The 23,956-nt window shown below is 41.7% G+C and overlaps 1 protein-coding gene and 1 long non-coding RNA gene across 2 annotated transcripts in view; one reads left to right on the top strand and one right to left on the bottom strand.

Moving 5' to 3' along the window:
• Positions 1–23,956, bottom strand: part of LOC113026953 (WD repeat-containing protein 88) — a 30,031-nt gene that overhangs the window by 3,975 nt on the left and 2,100 nt on the right. The window contains exons 2-11 of the mRNA XM_080303623.1: positions 19,068–19,227; positions 15,296–18,004; positions 13,070–13,179; positions 6,329–11,353; positions 3,892–4,877; positions 2,627–2,737; positions 1,525–1,613; positions 655–718; positions 341–479; positions 134–263 (exon numbers count right to left, since the gene is read on the bottom strand). Coding sequence (XP_080159749.1) covers positions 134–263; positions 341–479; positions 655–718; positions 1,525–1,613; positions 2,627–2,737; positions 3,892–3,981 — 623 coding nt within the window. The 5' untranslated portion in view covers positions 3,982–4,877; positions 6,329–11,353; positions 13,070–13,179; positions 15,296–18,004; positions 19,068–19,227. The remainder of the gene's footprint in view (positions 1–133; positions 264–340; positions 480–654; positions 719–1,524; positions 1,614–2,626; positions 2,738–3,891; positions 4,878–6,328; positions 11,354–13,069; positions 13,180–15,295; positions 18,005–19,067; positions 19,228–23,956) is intronic.
• LOC145429735 (uncharacterized) lies at positions 20,829–22,258 on the top strand. The gene is made up of 2 exons (XR_013910026.1): positions 20,829–21,106; positions 21,489–22,258. It is a non-coding gene; the product is annotated as an uncharacterized LOC145429735 (long non-coding RNA).

Here is a 23,956-nt window from a genome sequence, read left to right as displayed (position 1 = left end):
TTTGTGAATCTGATAAATATCTGAGACTTCAGAGTGTTTTGGATGAATCATTTTGTACCGTCTCACACTGAAGACAAAAGCCACACAGCGGGAGAGGAGCTCAGAGCATCTACAGGTCACTGAAATGCTTCACCTGTCGATGGACACGGTGGTTTTCTGCGCCCGCAGGTCCCACAGTTTGATGCTGCGGTCTGCAGAGACGGTGGCCACTCGCTGGCTCTGAGGGTCGAACCGACATCGAGTGATGCAGGAGCGGTGAAGATCTGATCAAAGCAAACACACGCTCACTGACGCTCACAGGAGTATTATTGCTGACCGGGCAACATGTGACCTGTCCTACCGCTGACGTGGTGCAACATCTGTCCGCTGGCGGCGTCGCAGACGGAAACGCCATTCTGAGGATTTACAGCACAAACGACCAGCCGGCCGTCGGACGAGGAGCTGCAGGAGGTCAGCAGGCCGAGCTGCCTCGATTTCCACTGCGACAAAGATCATAAAAATGAGTCAAGCTCAGAAAAGCAAAAAGACCAAATTTATTCCATGTGTGTGAAAGAGCAGAAACACGTGCTCTGAACCCAGCGCAGAGAAATGTGTGCAGCCAATCACAGGAAGGTTGCTGGTTTGAAACTCCAGGAGCGTGACGGCAGACGTTACCAGAGTGAGTCCGGTCTCCAGGTCCCAGGCCACCATCTTCTTATCCCAGGACACTGTGACCATCCTGACACACACAGAGCAAACGTTTCATTCACAGCTGCACTCAGGCTACTACATGGACGTTTCTGCATTGTTGTTTTTTGTGAACTCTGTTTTTTTCATGTTTTTTTCATCAGCGTGAGAGATTACATGAAGCCTTACGGGTCCATGGACGATGAATAAGTCATCGATTAATTCACAAAGATGTTTTTTCCTCAAAGAAATGAAGAAAAACTTTTCCTAACAACAATCTTTTCCTGGTGCTCTGCTTGGTGGCGTGCTGTTCCAGCAGGTCCATAGTTGACTGGGTTTTTATTTTATTTGAACAACTTTATCATCAGATAAAGGTGCAAAAATTGCTACTTTTTGTTTTACAAATCTCAGAAAGTCAACTTTTACAAGTCTACTTGACTTTACAGTCTTGGTAACAGCGACTCTTCACCAGCTAGTGGAGCTTACAGTTCCAGTGACAGTGACGGGGAGCTCACGGGAACTCATTTTTCCAAATATTCAAACATTGCAGTAATCGACTACAAGGCCAGCTGCACAAATAACTGAAAAAATGTTTTAATGTTGGCCTGTACACCGCCACCTTCTAACGCTACTTCTGTAAATGTTGGCAGAAGTTCATCTCACCCTTTCTTTTACACCAAATCACTTCTGCCTCACTTGAAAAGACCCGACAGCTCAGCTTTGACCAAGACAAAAGGAATACAGGTGGAAAGATTTTGGCTTCCAGGGCATAATGTTTGCAAAATTCAAAAGAGAAATCATCTGCTCTCAGCTGCAGGATCATAACCTAGCTGAATTTAAAGCTAATGTGGAACCCACCTGTTGCTGTTTGGGATCAGAGCACACTCAGTGATGGCTTTACTGTGAACTCCATCAAACGTCCTCAGAGGCTGACAGCTCCCCACATCCTACACAGGTCAGAGGTCAACCAGGAAGAGTGAATATGGAACAACCTTCTGATGATTTATTCCTAAACTTTCTGTGGAATGAATTCATCAGAAAACTGATCTACAGAGAGGCTGTTCAGTCAAACACAGATTCTGAGATTCTACAGACTGATGTGGACACACAAAAACACAAATACGAGGCTTTTCTCTCAGGGTTTGCAGAAGAGCATCTCTCAGCACACAACCTTGAAGAAGATGGGTTAAAGTAGCAGACCACACGGGGAGCCACGCCTGTCCGCTAAGAACAAGAAGCTGAAGCTACAGTTTACACATGCTCACCAAAATAAGACGATAAAAAAAACTGGAACTGTCTGATCTTCTGTATTTCTAGTTGGGACATTGAGACGGTGGGATTGATCCATCCTGCCTTGTGTCCTGATTTCAGGCTGCTGGTAGCTTAAGAGTGTAGAGTTACGTTCACTTTGGCACACTTTGGTGTCAACTTAGCAACATTTAAACATCATTTAAACTCCACAGCATACCCGAGTGTTGTTGCTGACTATTTCCATGCCTATTTGACCACAGTGTACCATCTTCTGATGGCTCCTTCCAGCCACAAAGCTCAAATCGTCTCACACTGGTTTCTTGAACATGACGATGAGTTAACTGTACTCCAACAGCCTCCACAGAACTTTGGGGATGTGGTGGAACAGGAGATTCAAAGTACAAAGTATCTCCTGGTCGCAGCAGATGGCCGCCCCTCCCTGAGCCTGGTTCTGTCAGAGGTTTCTTCCTGTTAAAAGGAAGTTTTTCTTTCCCACTGTCACCAAAGTGCTTGCTCATAGGGGGTCATATGATTGTTGGCTAGGATCTATCTTACAATATAAAGTGCCTTGAGGCGACTGTTGTTGTGATTTGGCGCTGTGTAAATAAAACTGAATTGAACTGACATTAGAAACTCGAGTGTAAACCAACCCTAAAATCAAAACAGGCACATCAACTCATAAAAACTGCCGACCATGACAGCAGCTTACCCAGAGGACAGCGGTGCAGTCTGAGGAGCAGCTCAGGATGCAGCGATTGTCGCAGCAGACTCGAGCTGTGGTCACAGCATCGTTGTGAGCTTGCAACACCTTCACTGGGACCTGCAGACACAGATTATACAGCAAACTAGCAGAAGACCATTGAGGAGAAAGACAGAAGACTGACATCTACTGTACAAAGAACATCCATGCAGTGGTTGCCCAGTATAATTATGGACCAGCTTCGGATAGCAATATATTTTGGGCTATTGGAGCTCAAATTCTAAGCTTTGGTTTTAAATGAATGCTTGTTTTGCAATAGCTGAGAGAACAGGAGAAAGTGGGATCTTACCGCACATAGAACCCAGACAGAGAAATAGAGGTAAGATTTGGTGCTGCGGATAAAAATATAGAGTTGATGATGTGCATTTCCCTACTTTAAAATGAGGGCGGAATGGCTTAAAGCCAGTTTGCATGTTTGGCCCTCCCCTCTGACTCACTCAATGACCCGTGGCTGCCCTACCACCTAAAAGCCTTTTAGGTTGGGGTTTCTGGGTCTTACTGTCCCGTGAAGGTCTTTCTTATGTCCCCAGATGATTTTTAAGGGAAACTTTCCTAACCAGCTTAGAGGCATCAATGTCAAACATGAAATAAAGGCAGGCTAGTGCAAGATAAGCCATTTTACCTGGTTTTGCAATACACATGCAACTCTGCCCATCAGTGTCACTTTTACAAATAGTTTTCAGACTCATTTTACAACATTAATCTGCGTATAACAGTCCACACTGACAGCACAGATTTTTAAAAATGATTTACAGATCCTTTATTATGACGCTCACGCTGGTGAATCCTAATTTTGAAACGTTCATTTGGTTGATCCAGTGGCGCCTTGAGGCCGTTCACTAATCTGCCCATGTTTCTATGAGCTCTTCTTATGTTTTGTAAATGAAATCTTAAGCTCGATAAAACGTCAATACATCAAAGATAAAAGTAGCGACCTCAGTATTGCACTGTACTTAGACTCTAGGAATTGTAATAGTGCTTTACTATTACCTGAACTTCATAATAACTGTTACAGAATTACTGGAAGTTACAGAATAAATATGCCTGCTCCATCTCAGTCAGACTGTCGGGATCAGACGCTCTAAAATAACTTTGTTCTCGTGAAGCGCTTCAGACCAAGAGACAGGATGCAGGATTCTAACTTTGCACAAACCTCACATGCAAGTGAACGCATCACGCTAACGTTAGCCACCGAGCTAACCGTTTCGGTTTACCTGAGACTCCCAGCTCCACGCTCCTCTCTCCTCTTCTCCGCCTTCTGAAGGCTCCTCCGCTGACAAAGGGTCGATGTTCCTTGACGCCATTTTTCGGTACAAATAAAACTTGTCGTTTAGCCAAAAGCCACATTAGCTGATGACAGTTACCGTGGCAACAGCCTCACAAGCGAAATTTGGTGCATTCGGGGGCGGTGGGAGATAAGATAATTAGTTGATAATTCGATTTTTGATGGAAACGGAAACAAGCAAAATGCGCACGCACTTTGACAGTTAATGATAATTATACTACTGTTTAACACCGCGTGTTTCAGTTTGAGTTAATCTAATTATGGTTCTGTGAAATAACACTCAGTGATTTTCAGAGTTCAGTCAGACTGATGTCAGAGTTATGTCCGTGATCACCACTGTATGAAAGCTTTAGTCATATTTAAGGGCAATATCACCAAAATACAGTAAAAGATCTCCTTGAATGTTTCAGATAAAATGGAAAACAGACTCATGCAGTAAATATTCTTTTATTGGACAGAAAACTGTGCAGTATAATTTACTTGAGATGTTGAAGATATGAGAGCATTAAACAGGCTGATGTTTGGAAGAGGCTCTGACAGGAGAGAGATGATACAGAAACATGACATCCTTATAAAATACTGACACACTTTATGAACGGACAACTTTTCACAGCTCTTTGAACATTTAAATGAGCTGCATACTTTCCCCACTGAAACCAGCACAATCCCTCTGTGATGAAAACAATATTTGAACTAAATGTACTGTGGATAAATCAAAGCATTATCAAAGTTGTCCGTGGTTCCCTTATTTTTACAGACTACAGAGAGCTGTCTGTTGTCCCCCTGTTCTCCTCTATATCTCTCAGTTGATGCTGGCTCCTTTTTCTCCTCCTCTTCCTCACACACTGTCCTGGTGTCTCATCAGGGGTGGAGAGCCTCTGTCACGTCTCACCTTCTCAATTCTGACTCTGGACACTTGCAGAAGGAAATCAACCATGGCAGTTAGCAACTAAAGCAGCACAACTAAAACAGGACACAGGATCCTGCAGAACATTGGTCTTTATAACAAAGGTGACAACTCAGGTTGTTTGATATAAGCCTGACAAAAACAGCAGAGAAACAGGAGGAGGACTTCTCCATCTACTGTCTCTCTCATTAGTGGTTTAAACAGGGTGAGAGCTCTTTTACGGACAAACTTCAGCACTGCATGGTTGAGTCTGTGTCCTCACCACAGTTCGCGGGCCACATATTTGGTGAACCGTCTCATACATGCCAACCCTCCCGACTTTTCCGGGAGAATCCCGCATTTCAGAGCCCCTCCTGAAAACCTCCCGGAGCCACCATTCTCCCGAATTTCTCCCGAATTTCAACCCGGACAACAAAATTGAAAAAACATATGGCAGAATTCATAGCGCGGCCCAGCCAATTCCAGTTTCCAACAATGGCGGCAGCTTGTAGTTTTAATATTACTCTTATTTCTCTTTCTGGGTCACAAAATAAACTTTTAAACTATTTTCAGGCGAGAATGTAGCTGTGTAAACTTCAAATCTCTGAGACGGCGAGAACACCGGACTCCCGGCACATCGTTTTCAACCCCCCGCGGTCTTTCGCTACTCGGGTTAAACAGGATATATAAGTCACTTCGATAACTTCAAAATGTTCTTGTTTGGCTTTTCCAGTGTTTTACTTGTTCGTGAGTAAATCGTTTTGGCTGAGATTAAAGTTACTCGATTCGATTAAATGTAACTTTATTAATCCCTCGGGAGGGGTCCTCTGGGGTTTTCACAAAGCTGAATAAACGTCAAACAGAAAACTGATTAAACAAAGTGTGAGACGGTGGAGAATTGACGCCAGCGCCCGGTTATATTTTAGACAGCAAGGAGCAGACGCAGTTTCACTCCACCGAGGGAGCTCGTGACGTACTACGCGGCTTTCTTTAGACCGCGAAGGCGGGTCCTCAGGTGGAAGCAGCCTCTGAATTTGGACACCCCCGCTGTTTCCGGCCAGCCAATAATAACGGTGACATTTAACGTATTTTGTCGAATAAATAAACACTGTAAAATATATTTGCCCCCCCCCCCCCCAAACAGCCCTTTGAATGTTGGCAAGTATGAGCCGTATGCTCGGTGTTTCCTAAAACGTTAAAGTACGTTTGGCTTCACACTGACAAACAGACCCAGCTTCGGCACAAACCTAAACTAACTAACCGACCAAAGAGCCGCGTTAAGTGGCGATATCACTAACGTCACGTAACTTAGCCGAAGGTTAGCTAAATTTGACTTTGTAAGACTTTTTCATTATGCTAACATTTGTGATATGACTGCACTATGCTGCTGTTGTTGACTCCACCTAATTCTACAATTCTTTCATTATGCTAACATGTGTCCTGGTGTATATATGAAGTGGGATAAAAACCCAGAACTAACTTTTAAGAGTTTATTTCTTCTCCGCTTCGACCGTCGGCCATTTCCCCAAAACGTCCTCCAACCTATGATTCCAATGAATCCTGGTGGGTCACGAACTGCTTTTAAGCATCTTGTCATCGTCGTTCCAACAGAGCGTGTTTGTTTTGATTCGTAGACCCCGAAAATGGTGCCGGGCTCCCACAATGCATTGCGGCGTGCCGTCAACTCCAAAGCGTCATTCAAATCTGTGAGCGCGGGCAAGGAACGCCGCCTCTCCGCGTGCGTTTCTTGTGACGTCACTGGCAGATCAAAGGCGTTCGCGCTTGCTGTGACCTGTCAGTAACGTCACAGACAACCGAGCCTATAAATAACGGCTCTCAGACAGAAAAATCAGAACTGATGCTCATCTGTTTGCAAAACGTTCAGCAGTCGGCGCTCTGTAATACAAGAAAATTCTCACACGCTCAGACGAAGAAAATCAAATTTGTGACACAACAATGGAAACATTAAATGAAAATTCAATGGTGGTCACACCAGACCAGATTATCCCGCCAATCAACAGGTGCTTTGAAAGGCTCTCTGAAGTTCAGTGGAGCATTATAGAAAATGGAAAATGCGACTCCAGCATCCATGCCGTGCTCGCTGAAATGATTTCTGAAATCATTCAGATCGCCTCTGCCAGCATCCTGGAAATAGCCCTTCCTGTTATTCAGGAACCCATGATAAGGGAAGAGCTTATGGATGAGGGGAAAATAAGGGTGTCCCTCGGAGACTCGATCTCAGCTGCCATCGCCGGCGCTCTTAATGTCTCAAAACAGCAAGATAAGAGCGCTGACAAGCTGACGCTGATGGTTGAGGAAGAGATCTCAGAAAAGGTCAGCTCAACCATTGCACTGATTGAAAAAAGCCCCGATTTCCCAGTAGACCCTGCCGTTTATGTTAGCGGCAAATTTAGTAGTATTAAGAAACTACACCGCATGGTTTGTTGCGCTGCCTCATGCCTGAAAAGGTATGCAGCATGTAAGCTGCGCTGCCAGTGTGGGACAAATGGGTCTCATTCCAGTACAGAACGTACTGGTTCAAAAATATCAGTGCAATCAGCAATCGCAGAGATTTCTGTTATTCTGTCAACAAGGAGCTCAGATGGAGAGATGACAGGAAAAGATAAAGATGAGGTCCCGGAAGAATCAGCTGTAACAGCACAAAGCAAAATAAAACCCACTGCAGAAACACAAAGTATCCAGGCTCCAACCCCAGTAGAAATGGTTGCAGCTGACATCGTAGGTGAGATACTTGCTAACATGGATTCAAGCAGTGAAGAGCTCTGTGAGAAATGTAACTTACCCAAACCTGCCTTTAATGCAGGCTTAATTATCCACAAGGTGAGACACTTCTTCTCCAAATGTGTGCCATCCACCTCACATGCCAGGCTCAAAGCACGCAAACACAACTTTTCCATGTTTGCAAAAAAACAATTTGAAAAAATGAAAACAGAGCTGAAAAAAAGAATAAAGGCAAACAGGAAACATTTTGTTTGTCTACAAAACATTTGCAGCCACCCCAAGAAGGAAACTGCGCCCTCCAATGAAAGTATAGTTTTCATTCTCCCAGGGTCAGTACCTGAAACGGCTGCTCCCCAGAGTACAGAGGCTCATCGCTCCCCTTCTCGACATACGGCAAGCCTGGGAACCGCAATTAAACGTTCTTCTTCAGTCGACTTTAACGTCATTAGATCAGACGTTAATCAGTTATTTGACAAATTAACAAAGAAAGAAGAACTCTTCCTCATCGATAAGACCTTGGGGGACTTTAAAAATAGTGGGCATATCAGGAATTTTACGGAGGACTTAGTGGCAAACCTGTTTGATCTACTTACGGTGGATCGAGGCTATCAAATCCCCATACCTCTAATGGGTAGGTCCCTCTCAGACACGGTCATCTCCAGGACGCCACGATCAGTAGAGGGCTCAAAGCGTCCCATTTCTGCTGAAGTCCTCTATGTCCTCATAGATGACACAGTAGAAAGGTTTTTGCAGAAGCTTTTACTCTGGGTGGAGAATGAAGAGAAAGATCAAATTGTTCAAATGGACAAGATTTCTGGGGCCCTGGAAGACATCCACAACTTTATTAAAAGAACACAGACCACAACACAGGAGAAAAGCCCTGCTTCAGATGGCAGAGGAAAAGAATCTGATGCATCACTTCCAACACCAAAACCTGGGAGCATTTCTCCAGAAAAATGCTCTGTGGCATCTGAAAAACCACCTCGAACGCCAAAAACTGGGAGCATTTCTCCAGGTAGATGCTCTGTGGCATCTGAAAAACCACCTCAAATGCCAAAAACTGGGAGCATTTCTCCAGGTAGATGCTCTGTGGCATCTGAAAAACCACCTCGAACGCCAAAAACTGGGAGCATTTCTCCAGAAAAATCATCTGGAGCCTTGAGCCTGAAACACTCTCTCAAAGATTCCTCCAAAATATCAGAGATGGATTCTGTGTCAGGTTCATCTTCTGATGTTGAGAAAATTTCCAATGACCTTGCGTTGCTCCTTATCATGAGAGTCATCCATAAATCTAAACCTGAGACCCAAAAGTTTGCTGCTCGGATCGCAACTACTACAAAAGAAATAGACACGGTCATCAATCGTCTGAGCAATCTAATGCAGCCTGAACTCAGCAGCACAGCGTCTGCCACAAGTCTGACAAATGACAAGACAAAGTTCATCAAGAAAATAGCCAAACGCCTCATCAAGGAGTTTGGCTCCCCAGACAATGTCTTAAAGGCTTCGATGGCAAATGATTCATCTTTTGATGAGGCTCTGATTAGACATCTAAAAATCACTCTCGGAGTCATCCCGGGTCCCCCAAAGACGTCCAAAATATCCAGGTTTTTTTCTGCGGTGGGAAAAACATTGCTAAAACCCTTCAGGTGGTTCACTAAAGCCAGAGATCATTAAAATGACCATTTTGGCTTTTCCCACTGCCCTGCTTCTTTTAAAATCTTGAAGCAGACTTTTAGCACCAAATCCTTTTTTTAAAAACATCACCATAAAATTTTGGGATCAGCCCTCAAATCCAAATTTTAGAACTGTAGTTCACGCCATCTCGTCTCCTTTTGATTTCCATCCCCCCAACCGGTCGCAGCGGATGGCCGTCCCTTCTGAGCCCGGTTCCGTTGGAAGTTTCTTCCTGTTAAAGGGAGTTTTTCTTCCCCACAGTCGCCTCGTGCTTGCTCAGAGGGGGATCATTTGATTGTTGGGGTTCTCTGTAGTACAGTAGGGCTTTGACCTTACAGTACAAACAGGGAGGAGACTTTGGCTTGATTTTTAAAATATCTAATTCGGCATGAAATAAAAAAAATCCAAATTAAAAATGCATTCCAAGTTTGTTTGTGTTTTTCTTCTGTTGTCAAATATGTAGAAAGTGTTACACGTGTGATTTTAGTCATTTTGCATCAGTTTGTAGCCGACGTGTCTGTTTGTGATCATCCTGCATCTGTTTTTGTCTGATTTGTGTCTTAGTTTGGTCAATTTGCATCACTTTTGTGGCCCAATTTAGTTGTTTTGCATGTATTTGTGGCAAAATGTGTGGACGCTGTTTGACGTTGCTATGTTTTGTCTTAATGCTTCACTTTGGTTGTTTATGTATGTGCTCATTTTGATTCTAGATGTAGACCTGACATCTGAAAATTAGCACCTAGTCCACTTCGAACATTTTTTTTAGTCCAAATAAAAAAATGTTAATACATTTTTTTTTATTTCGCCAACCTTGTAGAGCAGTGGTTCCCAAACCTTTTTTGCTAGGCCCCCCTTTGTTTTACAAGAAAAATGTTCGCTAAAAAATATTATTAGCCAAAGCTTTCACTGGAAGTCAGTTACTGGTGTCAGGCCAGCTCCCACTTCTTCTTTTGTGTTACTTCTGCATATAAGTATACACAAAGAGACATTGAGACCTGAATCACAAATAAAAGCCACCTTCAAGATTAACAAACACTGTTTAAAGAGCTCCGTATAAACTTCTGTGTGCAACAAGGCCTCTGTAGCATCCAGACCACACTGATCTAGGTCTTCTTGGTAGAAGAAGGTGTTTCCTTTTTCCAGATGTTTAAATGCCAGCCTCCCCAGATTCAGAAGAAATTTCCTTTCAGCCATCTCACTTGTTTCATGTCCCCCCACATGTTTGTTCCCCTTCTTCATCTGAACCAACAAGAAGTGTGAGTACATGTCAGTCAGGGTCTTGGGCAGCTCTCCTCTCTGCTCTGTAGTCAACATGTGCTCCAGAACTGTAGCAGTGATCCAGCAGAAGACTGGGATTCTACACATGATGTGGAGGCTCCTGGATGTCTTCATGTGGGAGATGATTCTGGACAGCTCTTCATCACTGAATCTCCTCCTGAAGTACTCCTCCTTCTGGGCATCAGTGAAGCCTCGTACTTCTGTTACCCTGTCAACACGTCTAGGAGGGATCTGATTGGCTGCTGCAGGTCGGGGAGTTATCCAGACGAGAGCCGAGGGAAGCAGATTCCCCTGGATGAGGTTTGTCAGCAGCTGGCTGACTGATGACTTCTCTGTGACATCAGACAGCAGCTTCCCGTTGGTGAAATCCAATGATCCAAGTCTGCTTTCATCCAGGCCGTCAAAGATGAACAAAAGTTTACAGACAGCCAGCTTCTCTGCTGTGACCTTCTGTAATGTTGGAATGGAAAACATGGAGCAGCTCCAGAAGACTGTACTGCTCGTCTCTGATCAGCGACGCTGTTGGTCAGAACCACTCTGATGGGTCTCTGTTGGTCAGGTAAGGCTTTAAAGGTGTCGTGACACCTGACTGTAATGTCATCAAGAGCCTCCATCTTGGAAGCTGCCTCCAGCTGCATCACCTCATGTTGGTTATGAACGTCTTCATTCTGTCCCTCTGTGATGTAGAGCTCAGTGTAGATCCTGTTCGGGAGGGTTCCACTTCCTGTATTATCAGTTTCTTCAGTCACACTTTCAAACCTCCTCCTCAGACTGGTCTTATATTCTTCTAAAACCTCTTCCAGACTCGCATCTGCTGATTGACAACAAGAAACCAAAAAGAATGAAATGTCTTTAGTGTGTGAAACTGCATGAAAAACAGACTTTTATCTTTTGACGGGAGGGATGGGAATGGTGTTAAGCATTGTAAATTGTAAATAAGCTTCAGAAAATAGTAAATCGTGTAACATGACATTTTCGGCATTAAGTTATAACCAGTGTGTGACTTATTTAAAACATTTTGATTCATAATCAGAACCTTTTTTTGTCACAGCAGAGACAAGAAGCAACTGTTAAAAATGTTCCTAATGAGACATTTTAAGAGGAGGGAAAATCCCCCTCATACTGGCTTCACATCATTGGCTCCCTGTTAAATCCAGAGCTGAATTCAAAATGCTTCTCACATAAAAAGGGCCATAATAAAACAGCCCCATCTTATCTGAGAGGCCTCACAGTATCATATCAGATAGATGGAGCACTTTGCTCTCAGCCTGCAGGTTTTATCCTGCCCTCCTCCCCTCATTCCAACCAGTCGTGGTGGATGGCGGCCCGTCACTGAACCTGGTTCCGTCTCAGTTTTCGACTGTACAAAGAGAGAGTTCTTCTTTCTTAATGTCTCCAAGTCGTTGCTCGTAGGGAGTTGTCTGAGGCTTTATTACTGAGGCTTTACCTAACACTATAAAGTGCCTTAAGGTGGCTGTTGTGACTTGGTGCTATATGAATAAAATTTAAGCGATAGCAGAAAAGCAACAAAAACTGTTAACCCAAGAAAATAATGGAAGGAAATAGTTCTGAATATGCTTAATACGCGAATCCTCATCTTATATAGTTCATGTAATCTGCTACATGTAATTTCATTCAGTGTGATGTTATATGTAATCTGTGTGGGAAAAACGAGTTATTGTCGTCTTAGTGAGCTCTGTGGGTCAGACGTTTCTGGCTCTGTACGAAGAGAGGGCTCGTGAGCGCGCTCCATTTGTTCTCCATGTGATCCTTTACTCTCTCTGTGCTACTGCGTCTCTTTGCCTGCTGTGCTACACCCTGGGATTACTGTTGCTGTTGTTTGGCCATTTACATGATTCTGTTCTTGTTGTACAGTAGCTGCTTAATAAAGTGTGTACATGAACTCTGCTCTTCTTTAGATGATCTTTTGTTGAGTGTTTTTTTTTTGTTTTTTATTTCATCTAAAAATCTACAAATGACCAGCTAAACTTTTGGCCCAGCAGCACACGCAGCCATACAAACTATTTCATTTTGAGCTGCTGCTATGAAATCAGAGCCAAATGGAAAAGCCTGCTGCAGCGTTTTTCACTCTGATTTTCTGTTTGTATTTGGATTCAGCCAGTATCCAGTATTTTGATCATTTATTTCCAACAAACAATTGAATCCTTTCGTTTCTAACACATCACCCAGTTTGCATTAGTATTGATCTCCAGCATGTTTTTCTCCGCGTGAGAGCCATTATGCTTTCAGTGTGTTCCTCTGATTGTTTTGAGTAGTATATATTGAGGATTGCCTGATATTGTGAGCAGGTGGGGAACATGACAGCTGAACTTTAGCAAACCAGGTGAAAAATAATTAAGACAGGAAGTAAAACTAACGTGAGACATGAAAGGAAACAACATTCAAAGTAAAACAGGAAAAAAACCTATACCATAAAAAATCGAATGAAATCTTTTTCATGCACCTACAAAACAAGAAGTCAAGTTTTCAAAAATGTGTTCATCAGCACACGGATACCGACTCTTACTTTGGACAGAGACGCCACAACTGGTAGCGACTGAATCCTCTGAGACATCTTGACCCAAAGCACAGCAGGACAACTGCTCCTCCTCCTCCACACCAACATCACTGTTCTCTCTGAGGACACAAAGGGAAAATTATTATTACCAGTGCAACTGTCAAAGTGACCAAAGTGACTCACACGCAGGTGTTTACAGTGCATTCATCTGTAGTGAATAGTGAAGCACAGTTCAAAAAGACAACAGGACGAGTTGATGCAGGAACTTGCCTTAGTTAAAGGTACAGCTGCACAAACTAAGTTCAAACCTGATCCTTTTCTATGCAGAGCTCTTCTCTAAGGTCAAAAGTGTTCTCCTCAAGGTTTCCCACCCAATGACTGCTTTCAGTTTGTCACGTTAGGTGCAGTGTGGAAGATTATTCCACGATCAATGGTCTTTGATCAATGATTGTTGATCAATGGTCATGACAATTTGCATATTCATGATCAAGGAACTGACGTCACAGCCAGTGGGCTGGTTTCAGTCATTGTACAAATGTACTGTTTATAAGACTGGAAAGCTGCAGTCAGCTGTGTGTGACCACCCAACAATTTATCGTTGATGGAGTTCATCTTGTTCCAGAACAAGGAAGGGAAAATGCAGCTTTTTCCCTTCTGCTGTCTTTCTCGAACTGAGCAAAACTATGACGTGGGAGAAGTGGAACTGCTAGCTGGCGGGAGGGAGCACAACACCTGCTCATTGTTCATCGTTTGACTGACCACAAGCATCTTGCATATCTCACAGCAGCCACTCAAGACAAACCAGGTGGGCCCTCTCCTTTGCTTGGTTCAACTGTGTTATGATCTATAGACCCGGCAACCCAAAACGAGAAACCCAACACTTTGTCCCGTCAATTCTCAACTTCTGATGCCACGGCAGAGGAGACCATTATTTTCCCGCCCTCCTGCATTGTTTGTTTGCTGTACTAAGAGATTGAGTCATTTTCTGCAATGCATAGCGGGACACATGTCCCAGATGTTGAACTTCACATCATATCATGCTTTGTAGATACTTGCAAATCTCTATAATATTAAAGCTTGGCATTCTACACAAAAAAGCTATGAAACCCTGAAAAAGAACCAGCTGTTTTTCTGTGTTCTTTAAATTAATATATTGACCATTATTAGCTGCAAAGGCCTTTGAAACGGATTTGCACAGGGCAGATGTATTCAGGTGAAAATGTATGACTATATTATGCCAAGCTTTTGAGGATCTTAATGTCTTTTTCCTTTTTGGCAGTTTTGTTCGCTGACTGTGGCAGATCAATACTGAACTACAGGTTAAAAGTCTTCATATAACAGGAAAGTTTTTCAGCTGCATTATTCACTTGGAAACTCAATCTCTGATTTTCAGAATCCATTTGTTCCATTCCAATCATATTACCAAATCATACACTTTTGTTGTTGTTATAAATGTTATTTTGGTTTTAGCGACAGCAATTCTTCGCTTCTTTTTGACTTTTTAAAGATGCATCTTGTGGGCTTCAAGTATTTGGAGTTTCCATCCAAACTTCTACATTCTGAAGCCTCTACAGCTCTGAAGATATTCAGAGATGCTGAACCAAACAACCAACCGTGTCTTCTAAGCCTACATTTTATTTCTTTTTAGTTTGATGACAAAAAGTAGCCCCTCAATCAGCCGTACATCTCTGGGCTCAACTCTAAAGTCCAACCTCCTCCTTAGGTTTGTCCTTAAGGCTAAAAGTCCAAATTCTTGAGACGTAACAAAATTCAGTTAAAATGAAGTCTTCATTTTAAACTAATCTTACAAACCAATACCAACTAAAAATTGGCAACTAATATTACCAAAGTCACTTTGACTATTCTCATAAACTGATCGGACTGCATTCATTTTATATATAAAGCTCCAGTCACCTCAAAGTGTTACTGGGCACTGCGCTGGTATGGAATGACTGATAAACGTCTGTACAGGTGTTTTTGAAGTAATAATCATCATAATCTCAAACTTCCAGGAGTAAACTCCACTGACACCAAGTCCACCTGTTTGTCCACATTCTTTTAAAGATTTCAAAGTGAAACTTTTTGCACGGATACTGTGGAATTTTCTCTTCTTCCTGTTAAACCAGTCCTCTCCCACTCAATCTTACTTGTCCTTTTAAACTTGTAATTGTTTCTACATACTGATTTCACCTATGTTCTCTATTTCCTTCGTGTACATTAGAGACAGTATCTTACTTTGTGTCGGTCACAGACAGACGGCTGGATCCTGGAGACTCCAGATCACTCATCTTCAGTCAGTCTGAGAGAGAAACCAGCAGTACTGACTGTGAAAGGAGAACCAGAATCATGGTGAATCTCTTTTCAGGAGTCACATCCAAGACTGACAGAACAAAAAATGAAACACACTCATGGTCTCGTAAAAAGTGACTGTGAGGAGAAGGAGGCAGGCCTTCATCAACACAAATCAAACAATTATTAATTAATTCGATTTTTGATGGAAACGGAAACAAGCAAAATACGCACTTACTTTGACAGTTAATGATAATTATACTACTGTTTAACACCGCGTGTTTCAGTTTGAGTTAATCTAATTATGGTTCTGTGAAATAACACTCAGTGATTTTCAGAGTTCAGTCAGACTGATGTCAGAGTTATGTCCGTGATCACCACTGTATGAAAGCTTTAGTCATATTTAAGGGCAATATCACCAAAATACAGTAAAAGATCTCCTTGAATGTTTCAGATAAAATGGAAAACAGACTCATGCAGTAAATATTCTTTTATTGGACAGAAAACTGTGCAGTATAATTTACTTGAGATGTTGAAGATATGAGAGCATTAAACAGGCTGATGTTTGGAAGAGGCTCTGACAGGAGAGAGATGATACAGAAACATGGCATCCTTATAAAATACTGACACACTTTATGAACGGACAACTTTTCACAGCTCTTTGAACATTTAAATGAGCTGCATACTTTCCCCACTGAAACCAGCACAATCCCTCTGTGATGGAAACAATATTTGAACTAAATGTACTGTGGATAAATCAAAGCATTATCAAAGTTGTCCGAGGACTTCTCCATCTACTGTCTCTCTCATTAGTGGTTTAAACAGGGTGAGAGCTCTTTTAAGGACAAACTTCAGCACTGCATGGTTGAGTCTGTGTCCTCACCACAGTTCGCGGGCCACATATTTGGTGAACCGTCTCATACATGCCAACCCTCCCGACTTTTCCGGGAGAATCCCGCATTTCAGAGCCCCTCCTGAAAACCTCCCGGAGCCACCATTCTCCCGAATTTCTCCCGAATTTCAACCCGGACAACAAAATTGAAAAAACATATGGCAGAATTCATAGCGCGGCCCAGCCAATTCCAGTTTCCAACAATGGCGGCAGCTTGTAGTTTTAATATTACTCTTATTTCTCTTTCTGGGTCACAAAATAAACTTTTAAACTATTTTCAGGCGAGAATGTAGCTGTGTAAACTTCAAATATCTGAGACGGCGAGAACACCGGACTCCCGGCACATCGTCTTCAACCCCCCGCGGTCTTTCGCTACTCGGGTTAAACAGGATATATAAGTCACTTCGATAACTTCAAAATGTTCTTGTTTGGCTTTTCCAGTGTTTTACTTGTTCGTGAGTAAATCGTTTTGGCTGAGATTAAAGTTATTCGATTCGATTAAATGTAACTTTATTAATCCCTCGGGAGGGGTCCTCTGGGGTTTTCACAAAGCTGAATAAACGTCAAACAGAAAACTGATTAAACAAAGTGTGAGACGGTGGAGAATTGACGCCAGCGCCCGGTTATATTTTAGACAGCAAGGAGCAGACGCAGTTTCACTCCACCGAGGGAGCTCGTGACGTACTACGCGGCTTTCTTTAGACCGCGAAGGCGGGTCCTCAGGTGGAAGCAGCCTCTGAATTTGGACACCCCCGCTGTTTCCGGCCAGCCAATAATAACGGTGACATTTAACGTATTTTGTCGAATAAATAAACACTGTAAAATATATTTGCCCCCCCCCAACAGCCCTTTGAATGTTGGCAAGTATGAGCCGTCTGCTCGGTGTTTCCTAAAACGTTAAAGTACGTTTGGCTTCACACTGACAAACAGACCCAGCTTCGGCACAAACCTAAACTAACTAACCGACCAAAGAGCCGCGTTAAGTGGCGATATCACTAACGTCACGTAACTTAGCCGAAGCCCAGTCAACACACATATGTGGGGCCCAAATAGGGAGCAGCAGGGCTAATATTTGGGGCCCACTTGGGAAACCCAACTGGGGTCCAGCTAATTTTGTCCTCAGTTTCCATGGTGGCCCCAAATGTGTTTTCCTAGATGGGTTTATGCTGGGTCCCAGATAAGCCCCAAATCAGGCCCAGTTGAAAAAAATATGTGGGGCCCAGATGGGTAGAAGCAGATCTGATATTTGGGGCCCACTTGGGGTACCCACCTAGGACCCAGCTAATTTTGTCCTCAGTTTCCATGGTGGCCCCAAATGTGTTTGCCCAGATGGATTATTGATGGGACCCGGATGGGCCCCAAATCAGGCCCAGCCAACAAATGAGTATGGGGCCCAGATGGGTAGAAGCGGGTCTGATGGTTGGGGCCCACTTGGGTTACCCACCTGGCACCCAGCTACTTTTGTCCTCAGTTTCCATGGTGGCCCCAAGTGTGTTTGCCCAGATGGAATTTTGGATAATGTAAGTAAGCTATAATTTAAATCACCTGTACAACAAAGCCAGTTTATCTTTTTTATTAATACTGATTACTATGAAATTTTAAAACAGTATGCTTTTTTATATAATACATTTTTTGTGTGGAGAACATGTTGACAAAAATGTCCACAGTATACACAAAACAATAACAAATAAATGTTATACAGTTTAAAGGAAAAACAAATGCAGCAAACCACAGCTTCTCACTCATTCACCAATCCATTGGTCCTGAAAGAAAAAAAAAAAAAAAAGAAATTAGTGCATTTTCACAAACAAAATCAGATTTGCGATAGTACTGAAGTTGTTTTGGAGGTTGTGCTGTTCAAGTTGTTTGACCTCCTACATTGAACTCTTTGAAGACCATGAGTATTCATGGAAACAGAAAAGCTATTTACAAAATGATTTACCAAGTAGGCACTCAAAAATTAAATTAATGTGAAATATTTTACCTTAAAACATTTGTTTAAATGTTTAAAAGATGTCTACATAGTTACAATGATAACTGGTGTTGTGGGCTGTCTCAGTGATTGGCACAGAGCTTAGAACAGGCAAGTGGTTAACCAGTTTTTTGCATGGTACAGCACCTCATAATGAACACAAAACAAAATAGTAAAATGTAACAAGGGCTACATCTACCAAGGAGAAAACAGATTCCACTTCTTGAGGTGTGTGCCAGGCGGGCGCCAATAATTTTCATGTAAATCAAAAATAGGGCCATCAGATAAATCAGTGTGTTACTAATTACACTGGAAAAAATAGAGGCTGGCTCTGGAGTTCCTGGAGCTTATTCACATTCTGTGAGCAACCAAAAAACTGTTTAGTGAGAGACTTCTTCAAGTATGCTACAAGCCAGAAAGAAACGTGGTCATTCCTGCCAGCAGCCACCAACCTCCAGAACAACATGAGCTGATGGTTTCATCTCCACAATTTGTACAGTCTATCTAAACCACGTGTCAAAGTCAAGGCCTGCGGGCCACATCCAGCCCGGCATACATTTATATCCGGCCCGCAAGATCATTTTATATAGATGTACTATTATTGTTATGCATGGCCCGGCGATATGAGGCGCTAATAATATACAAACTACAGATCCCATAATGCACCGCTGAAGCCTCCTTGCTGACTGCTAGGCTAACTGGGAACATTCCCGCGTCAATCAAGTCAAACTTCTGTTATTGCGAAGCTAGCCGCTCACAATGGTGGAGAGAAAAGTTGATTCTGAATGACTGCAGCTGTAGTGAGCATCCGTTATTCAAACATCAACAAAATATCTTACAACTAATGAACTTACCATATAGCACTTCAAAAACTTTAAGCCCTCGAAATTCCCGCTTTCCATGGCACCCAACGAAGTTATATTGCCTGGAAAGAGCATTGTCCATAATGAAGGCCATCATTCTTCTTGTGGCTTCATCAACAGTGCTCCCTCTGATCTCTGCCACAACAGAAACCTTAGGACACGCAAGGACAATAATTTTACTGACAGTAGTACCATCAGTCACACCTAAAAGAAAGCAAGCACAGCTACACAGTAATTAGGCTCTATAATATTGATGCTAATTGACTGAGAAAGAGTTAGGTGTCAAAAGAGAGTGATATTATACCCCTTTCGTCAAACGCAGTGATTTATGACCCCCTTAATTGATTTATGACCCCTAATTAAATTATCCCCTAATTAAATTATTCATGAGCTCCGGAAGTAGGAAGTAATTAAATAATAAAAATATGATATTCATAAAAATATGATATTCATAAAAATATGATATTCATAAAAATATAATTGATTATTTAGAAAGTTTCTTATATATCAAAATAGCATTCTTTTATTTCTTTAAGCAATTAAATTTTTATTTTTATTTTATGCTCAAAAAACGCCATCTGGTGGCGGGTCAGTGTGTGTGTGTGCGCGCGCGCGCGCGCCCGAGGCTGTGTGTCTGGGCGCGCGGGGGCGCGCCCGTGTCTCCGGACCGTGCTCTCTCGGGCTCCGTGCTCATGTGTTTAAAAATGTATTAAACCATATTAAAATTGTTTAGTTAAACTTGTGCTTTTGTAACGTTCAGTATGGCCACAAACACATGCTGCATGCCTTGGGGGAAAACTTTATTTAGATTTATATGCATTTGTAGATTTAGAATAAAACTCATACTCAGAAAAAATTCGCGATCCCCTAACCCTCCTTAGATACATAAGCAGGGAAAACTCCTTAAAAAACCCTCCGCTATTTCTCCAAAACCCTACAATAACTTGTTAGGGTACCCCCTCTATTCCCAAAACCTTATATTCGATAACAGGGAAAATCCTGAAAAAATCCTTAGTCTTTTTTCTCAAATTCAGCGCCCCGCGGCTCCCTTCATGCTCAGCCAAACAAAGCCAAAACTCCTTTTAAAAATTTCTCCGCGATTTCTCCAAAACCCCTAGAATAACTTGTTAGCTACCCCTCTATTCCCCAAAAAAAAAGCGCTATAATCCAAAAACATTGGGAAAGCTCCTTACTCTTTTTTCTTCAAAAACTTGCCTCTTGCTAGCTACCTCTAACCTCAAATCTCGTGGTGATAGATCCTTCTCTGTGGCAGGTCCCAGACTTTGGAATAGTCTCCCCTTTAATATTAGATCTGCTCAAACTCTTGAGCAATTTAAATCTTTACTAAAGACACACTTTTACGCTCTGGCTTTTAACACATTATGACCCAAGCATTTTGGATTTATCTGAATTAGTTAGTATTGTTTCAATTCTTCTATTCTATTGTTTCTATTGTTATTATTGTACTGAATTAGTTAGTATTGTTTCAATTCTTCTATTCTATTGTTTCTATTGTTATTATTGTATTACACTGTAGTTTTTAATTTTATTGTTATTGTTAAGCACTTTGTGCAGCATCGGCTGTTGGAAATGTGCTATATAAATAAATCTGACCTTGACCTTGACCTAAAATTCTACGCAGAGTCTAAGTTCTACCTCGCTCTTAATCGCACCGACCCGCAACAGCTTCCAGAGCACAATTTTTTCCTGCTTGTTCGCTCCCCGCTCTGGTCCCGAATGCGCTGCTTACCTCGTTTGAAAATTCCCCCCTTAGACCAACTCCGCCTCACTGCGCCCCGCTGCCAATCACATAACCCTTGCACCGCTCCCTTCGCACCCCGGTTAGCCAATCCGCTCCAGCTCTGATTTTACGATCTCCCGCTGATGTTAAGACTATCTTCGAACCCCAGAAGAGATCTGACTTCAGACGTATCAACAACTGGCGCCGCTCAGACTGCTTGCGAGTTCGCATAGGGAGCGGCCGATTTCAACAGCAACTTGCGTCTCTTTCCTTATCCGCATATCATTCGGTAAGTGTTAATCTTCCTCTCTAACTACATTTTTGCATTTTCCTTTTTACCATTCTGTCAATCCTTTCATTTAAAAAAATAAATAAATATCACAATGGTTTGTAACAGGTACAATACACCATCCATCCATCCATTCGCCTCCACTTATCCTTTTCTCAGGCTCGCGCGGTGCGCTGGAGCCTATCCCACGTACAATACACTTTAAAATATATATAAGCTCCACTTTTAACTCCCGTAAAAGTTTATACATTACATGTCTACATCACCTATCATGGCCTCATCGGGTATCTCATATCATCTTGTTATTGTTATGTTATGCTCCTTTGATATTTTGCTAGTTTGCGTGTTTTAAAACTCTTTTTGTTTTTCTTTATATTTTTAGACCCAGATGTGTTAACCTGATCCCTGCGAAACACCAGCTCTGCGTGGATTTTGACCGCGAGTGACCGGATGTTGTTTCCGGCCTGAGGTTGCCTGAAATGCCGTGAGGCTCGTTTGAAAGATTGCGCCCGAGACCAACTCCGCCTCCAAGGCATGCCTACCTTTAGCTGCCACCAGTGAGATATCAGAGCCGGGCTCCACATATCCAATCAGGAGCATGAGCAAGACAGCTTTTGCAGACTCTCCAGAAATATACAAGTCCTTACCAACTGCTCTGCAACCCAGTGTTTCTGGTCCCCTCACTAACATCGCTTTTTGAGATATTTTTTATGAACCACCAAAAAAGCAATTTTACCCCACAGACTGGGTCTGAGGGCAGCAGCGGGGACAAATGATTGTAATGAAGCGACGTACATTTCATGGCTGGTCTTGCATAATCGTGAGTTATTATGTCATATGGTGATAAGTACATAGTTTTGCAAGAGGCATACAAGCACTGTGGAAAAAGTAATCATAAAACTGTTTTTGTGAACACCCTACGTTATGCTTTAAAAAATGTGATACATGTAATGTGATCATCAAAGAACATGATTTAAAAAAAAAAAAAAACTTTTATTCTTATGCTTTTAAAGTATGTCAGATTATCTTAAAACACTTATTTGTATGTTATAATGTTTTTCTTACACCATGTGTAATTTTTATAGACACCTTATTCATTGTATCAATGTGTAATTATGTATCTTTGATAAATAAATAAAATATTTAATCTTGTATTTGTGTACTTTCTGGTGATTCAATAAAAAATTAGTCACATATCGCTCTGATAAACACAGATGGCTGAAAGAAATGTTTGATGGAACAAAGGAAACAAGTGTCTTGCTGCTAAACTTTTAAGTCACCATGGTTTAAATGAGAAAGTCTGTATGTAAAACATGAAAAACTCCAAACCCGGTTTAACTACAAAGGTGTACTCATTTCTTTGTAATGGTACTTTACTGTTCCAATGAAACAAAAAGAAAATCTCATTTTTAAAGTACATTTTTCGGCCATCCTGACCTATTTTCAGGGGCAAGAATGTTGATGTTAGACTGTGTTTTAAATCAGGTTGTGATCTTAAACTAACTATCACAGCACTGATTTCAGTTGTAATGTCAATTAGAATCCCAATTTGGCTTTTCTCCAGTCAGTGTTATGGTGAAATTTAACTTGTTCTTTTGTGTAATTGCACATGGCCCAGCAAAGGACCCCTTAGTAAACTGTACAGCATAAGTTTTCAATTCACTTTTGTCAGAAAACTTCACAGTATGAGAAGTTACAGCACAGTTTCTCCAAACGTGTGGTTCTTTTTCAGCCAGCGTGCTTTTAGAGCATCTACATTAGCTCATGTAGTAAAAGTACAATCAGTAAGTGTACTTTAACATTTGAGATTCCGAGTCACTCTTGCTTAGATCATGTGAACTATATCATGAACCTTTTTTTGTATAATGCATCAAACGTGTTCAAATCAGTTTATTTTCAATTTATTTTAACTAGAGACAAGCAACTCCTTTTTAGCTTCTGTTATGTATTTACCTCTCACACCTTAATCTAGATGTTAGTGTTCTCAGAGTTAACATGTCTCATGTTGCCATGTTGTATTTCTAATACCCAGCCTCAGTGTTCGCCCTGTTGACCCTCAAATCCAAACACCAATGATCTAGATATTCACAACATTCATAAGGAGATTCTTAAGGTCTTAAGTTTTGTTGTTTTTATGTTTTACAAAAAAAAAACTTCACATTTTTTATATTTTTAAACGAAAGTGACATGCAAGGATATTTTTCTTTAGTGATGTTGCTTCAGCAATCTCAAATACTAATTATTCTGGGAATTTTTATGGTCAAACTATGTGATTTTCCAAATGTGTGTGTGTGTGGAGTAAAATGACCTTGTTCTTATGATGTTGTCACCGTGAATCATTTAGGATTGACAACACAAATTGTATCGATAGCAGAAACAGTCTTATAACTTATAATTCTCACACGTTACCGCTAGTTTTACAAACGCAGTCTTCTTCAGCTCTGTTTATGTAGCTTTTATGAAACTGATTTTCCATAGTACAAGTAGAATTTAATTTTTCTTTGCTCTCCAGTATAAATGCAATAATTTGCAGGCTTTTTACTGAAACTCTCACAATGCAACACTCAATGCTCAGAGCTTCATATATCAACAGCTCTGAAAATATCTTCTTTTTTAAAGTAATGTAGGACAGGATCTCTCACTCTCTGTGTCTCAAAAAAAACCCCAACTAAACTGGCAATCACCACTAAACAAATGAAAGTAGTTTATGGCTTTTTTATCAGCTGCATTTCTTTCATTTATGTATTGATCCCATTGTTTATTGGTAATGCTTTTAGGTCACTGTTTTAGCATGTCTGCCTCACACTCCATTTAAACAGTTTAACAGATAGTGGGAGGAAGGTGGCATTG

This window comes from Astatotilapia calliptera, chromosome 1, assembly GCF_964374335.1.
Source record: "Astatotilapia calliptera chromosome 1, fAstCal68.1, whole genome shotgun sequence".
Lineage (NCBI taxonomy): Eukaryota > Metazoa > Chordata > Actinopteri > Cichliformes > Cichlidae > Astatotilapia > Astatotilapia calliptera.
The sequence above is the reverse complement of the archived record's forward strand: the minus strand, read 5'-3'. Positions and strand labels throughout refer to the sequence as shown.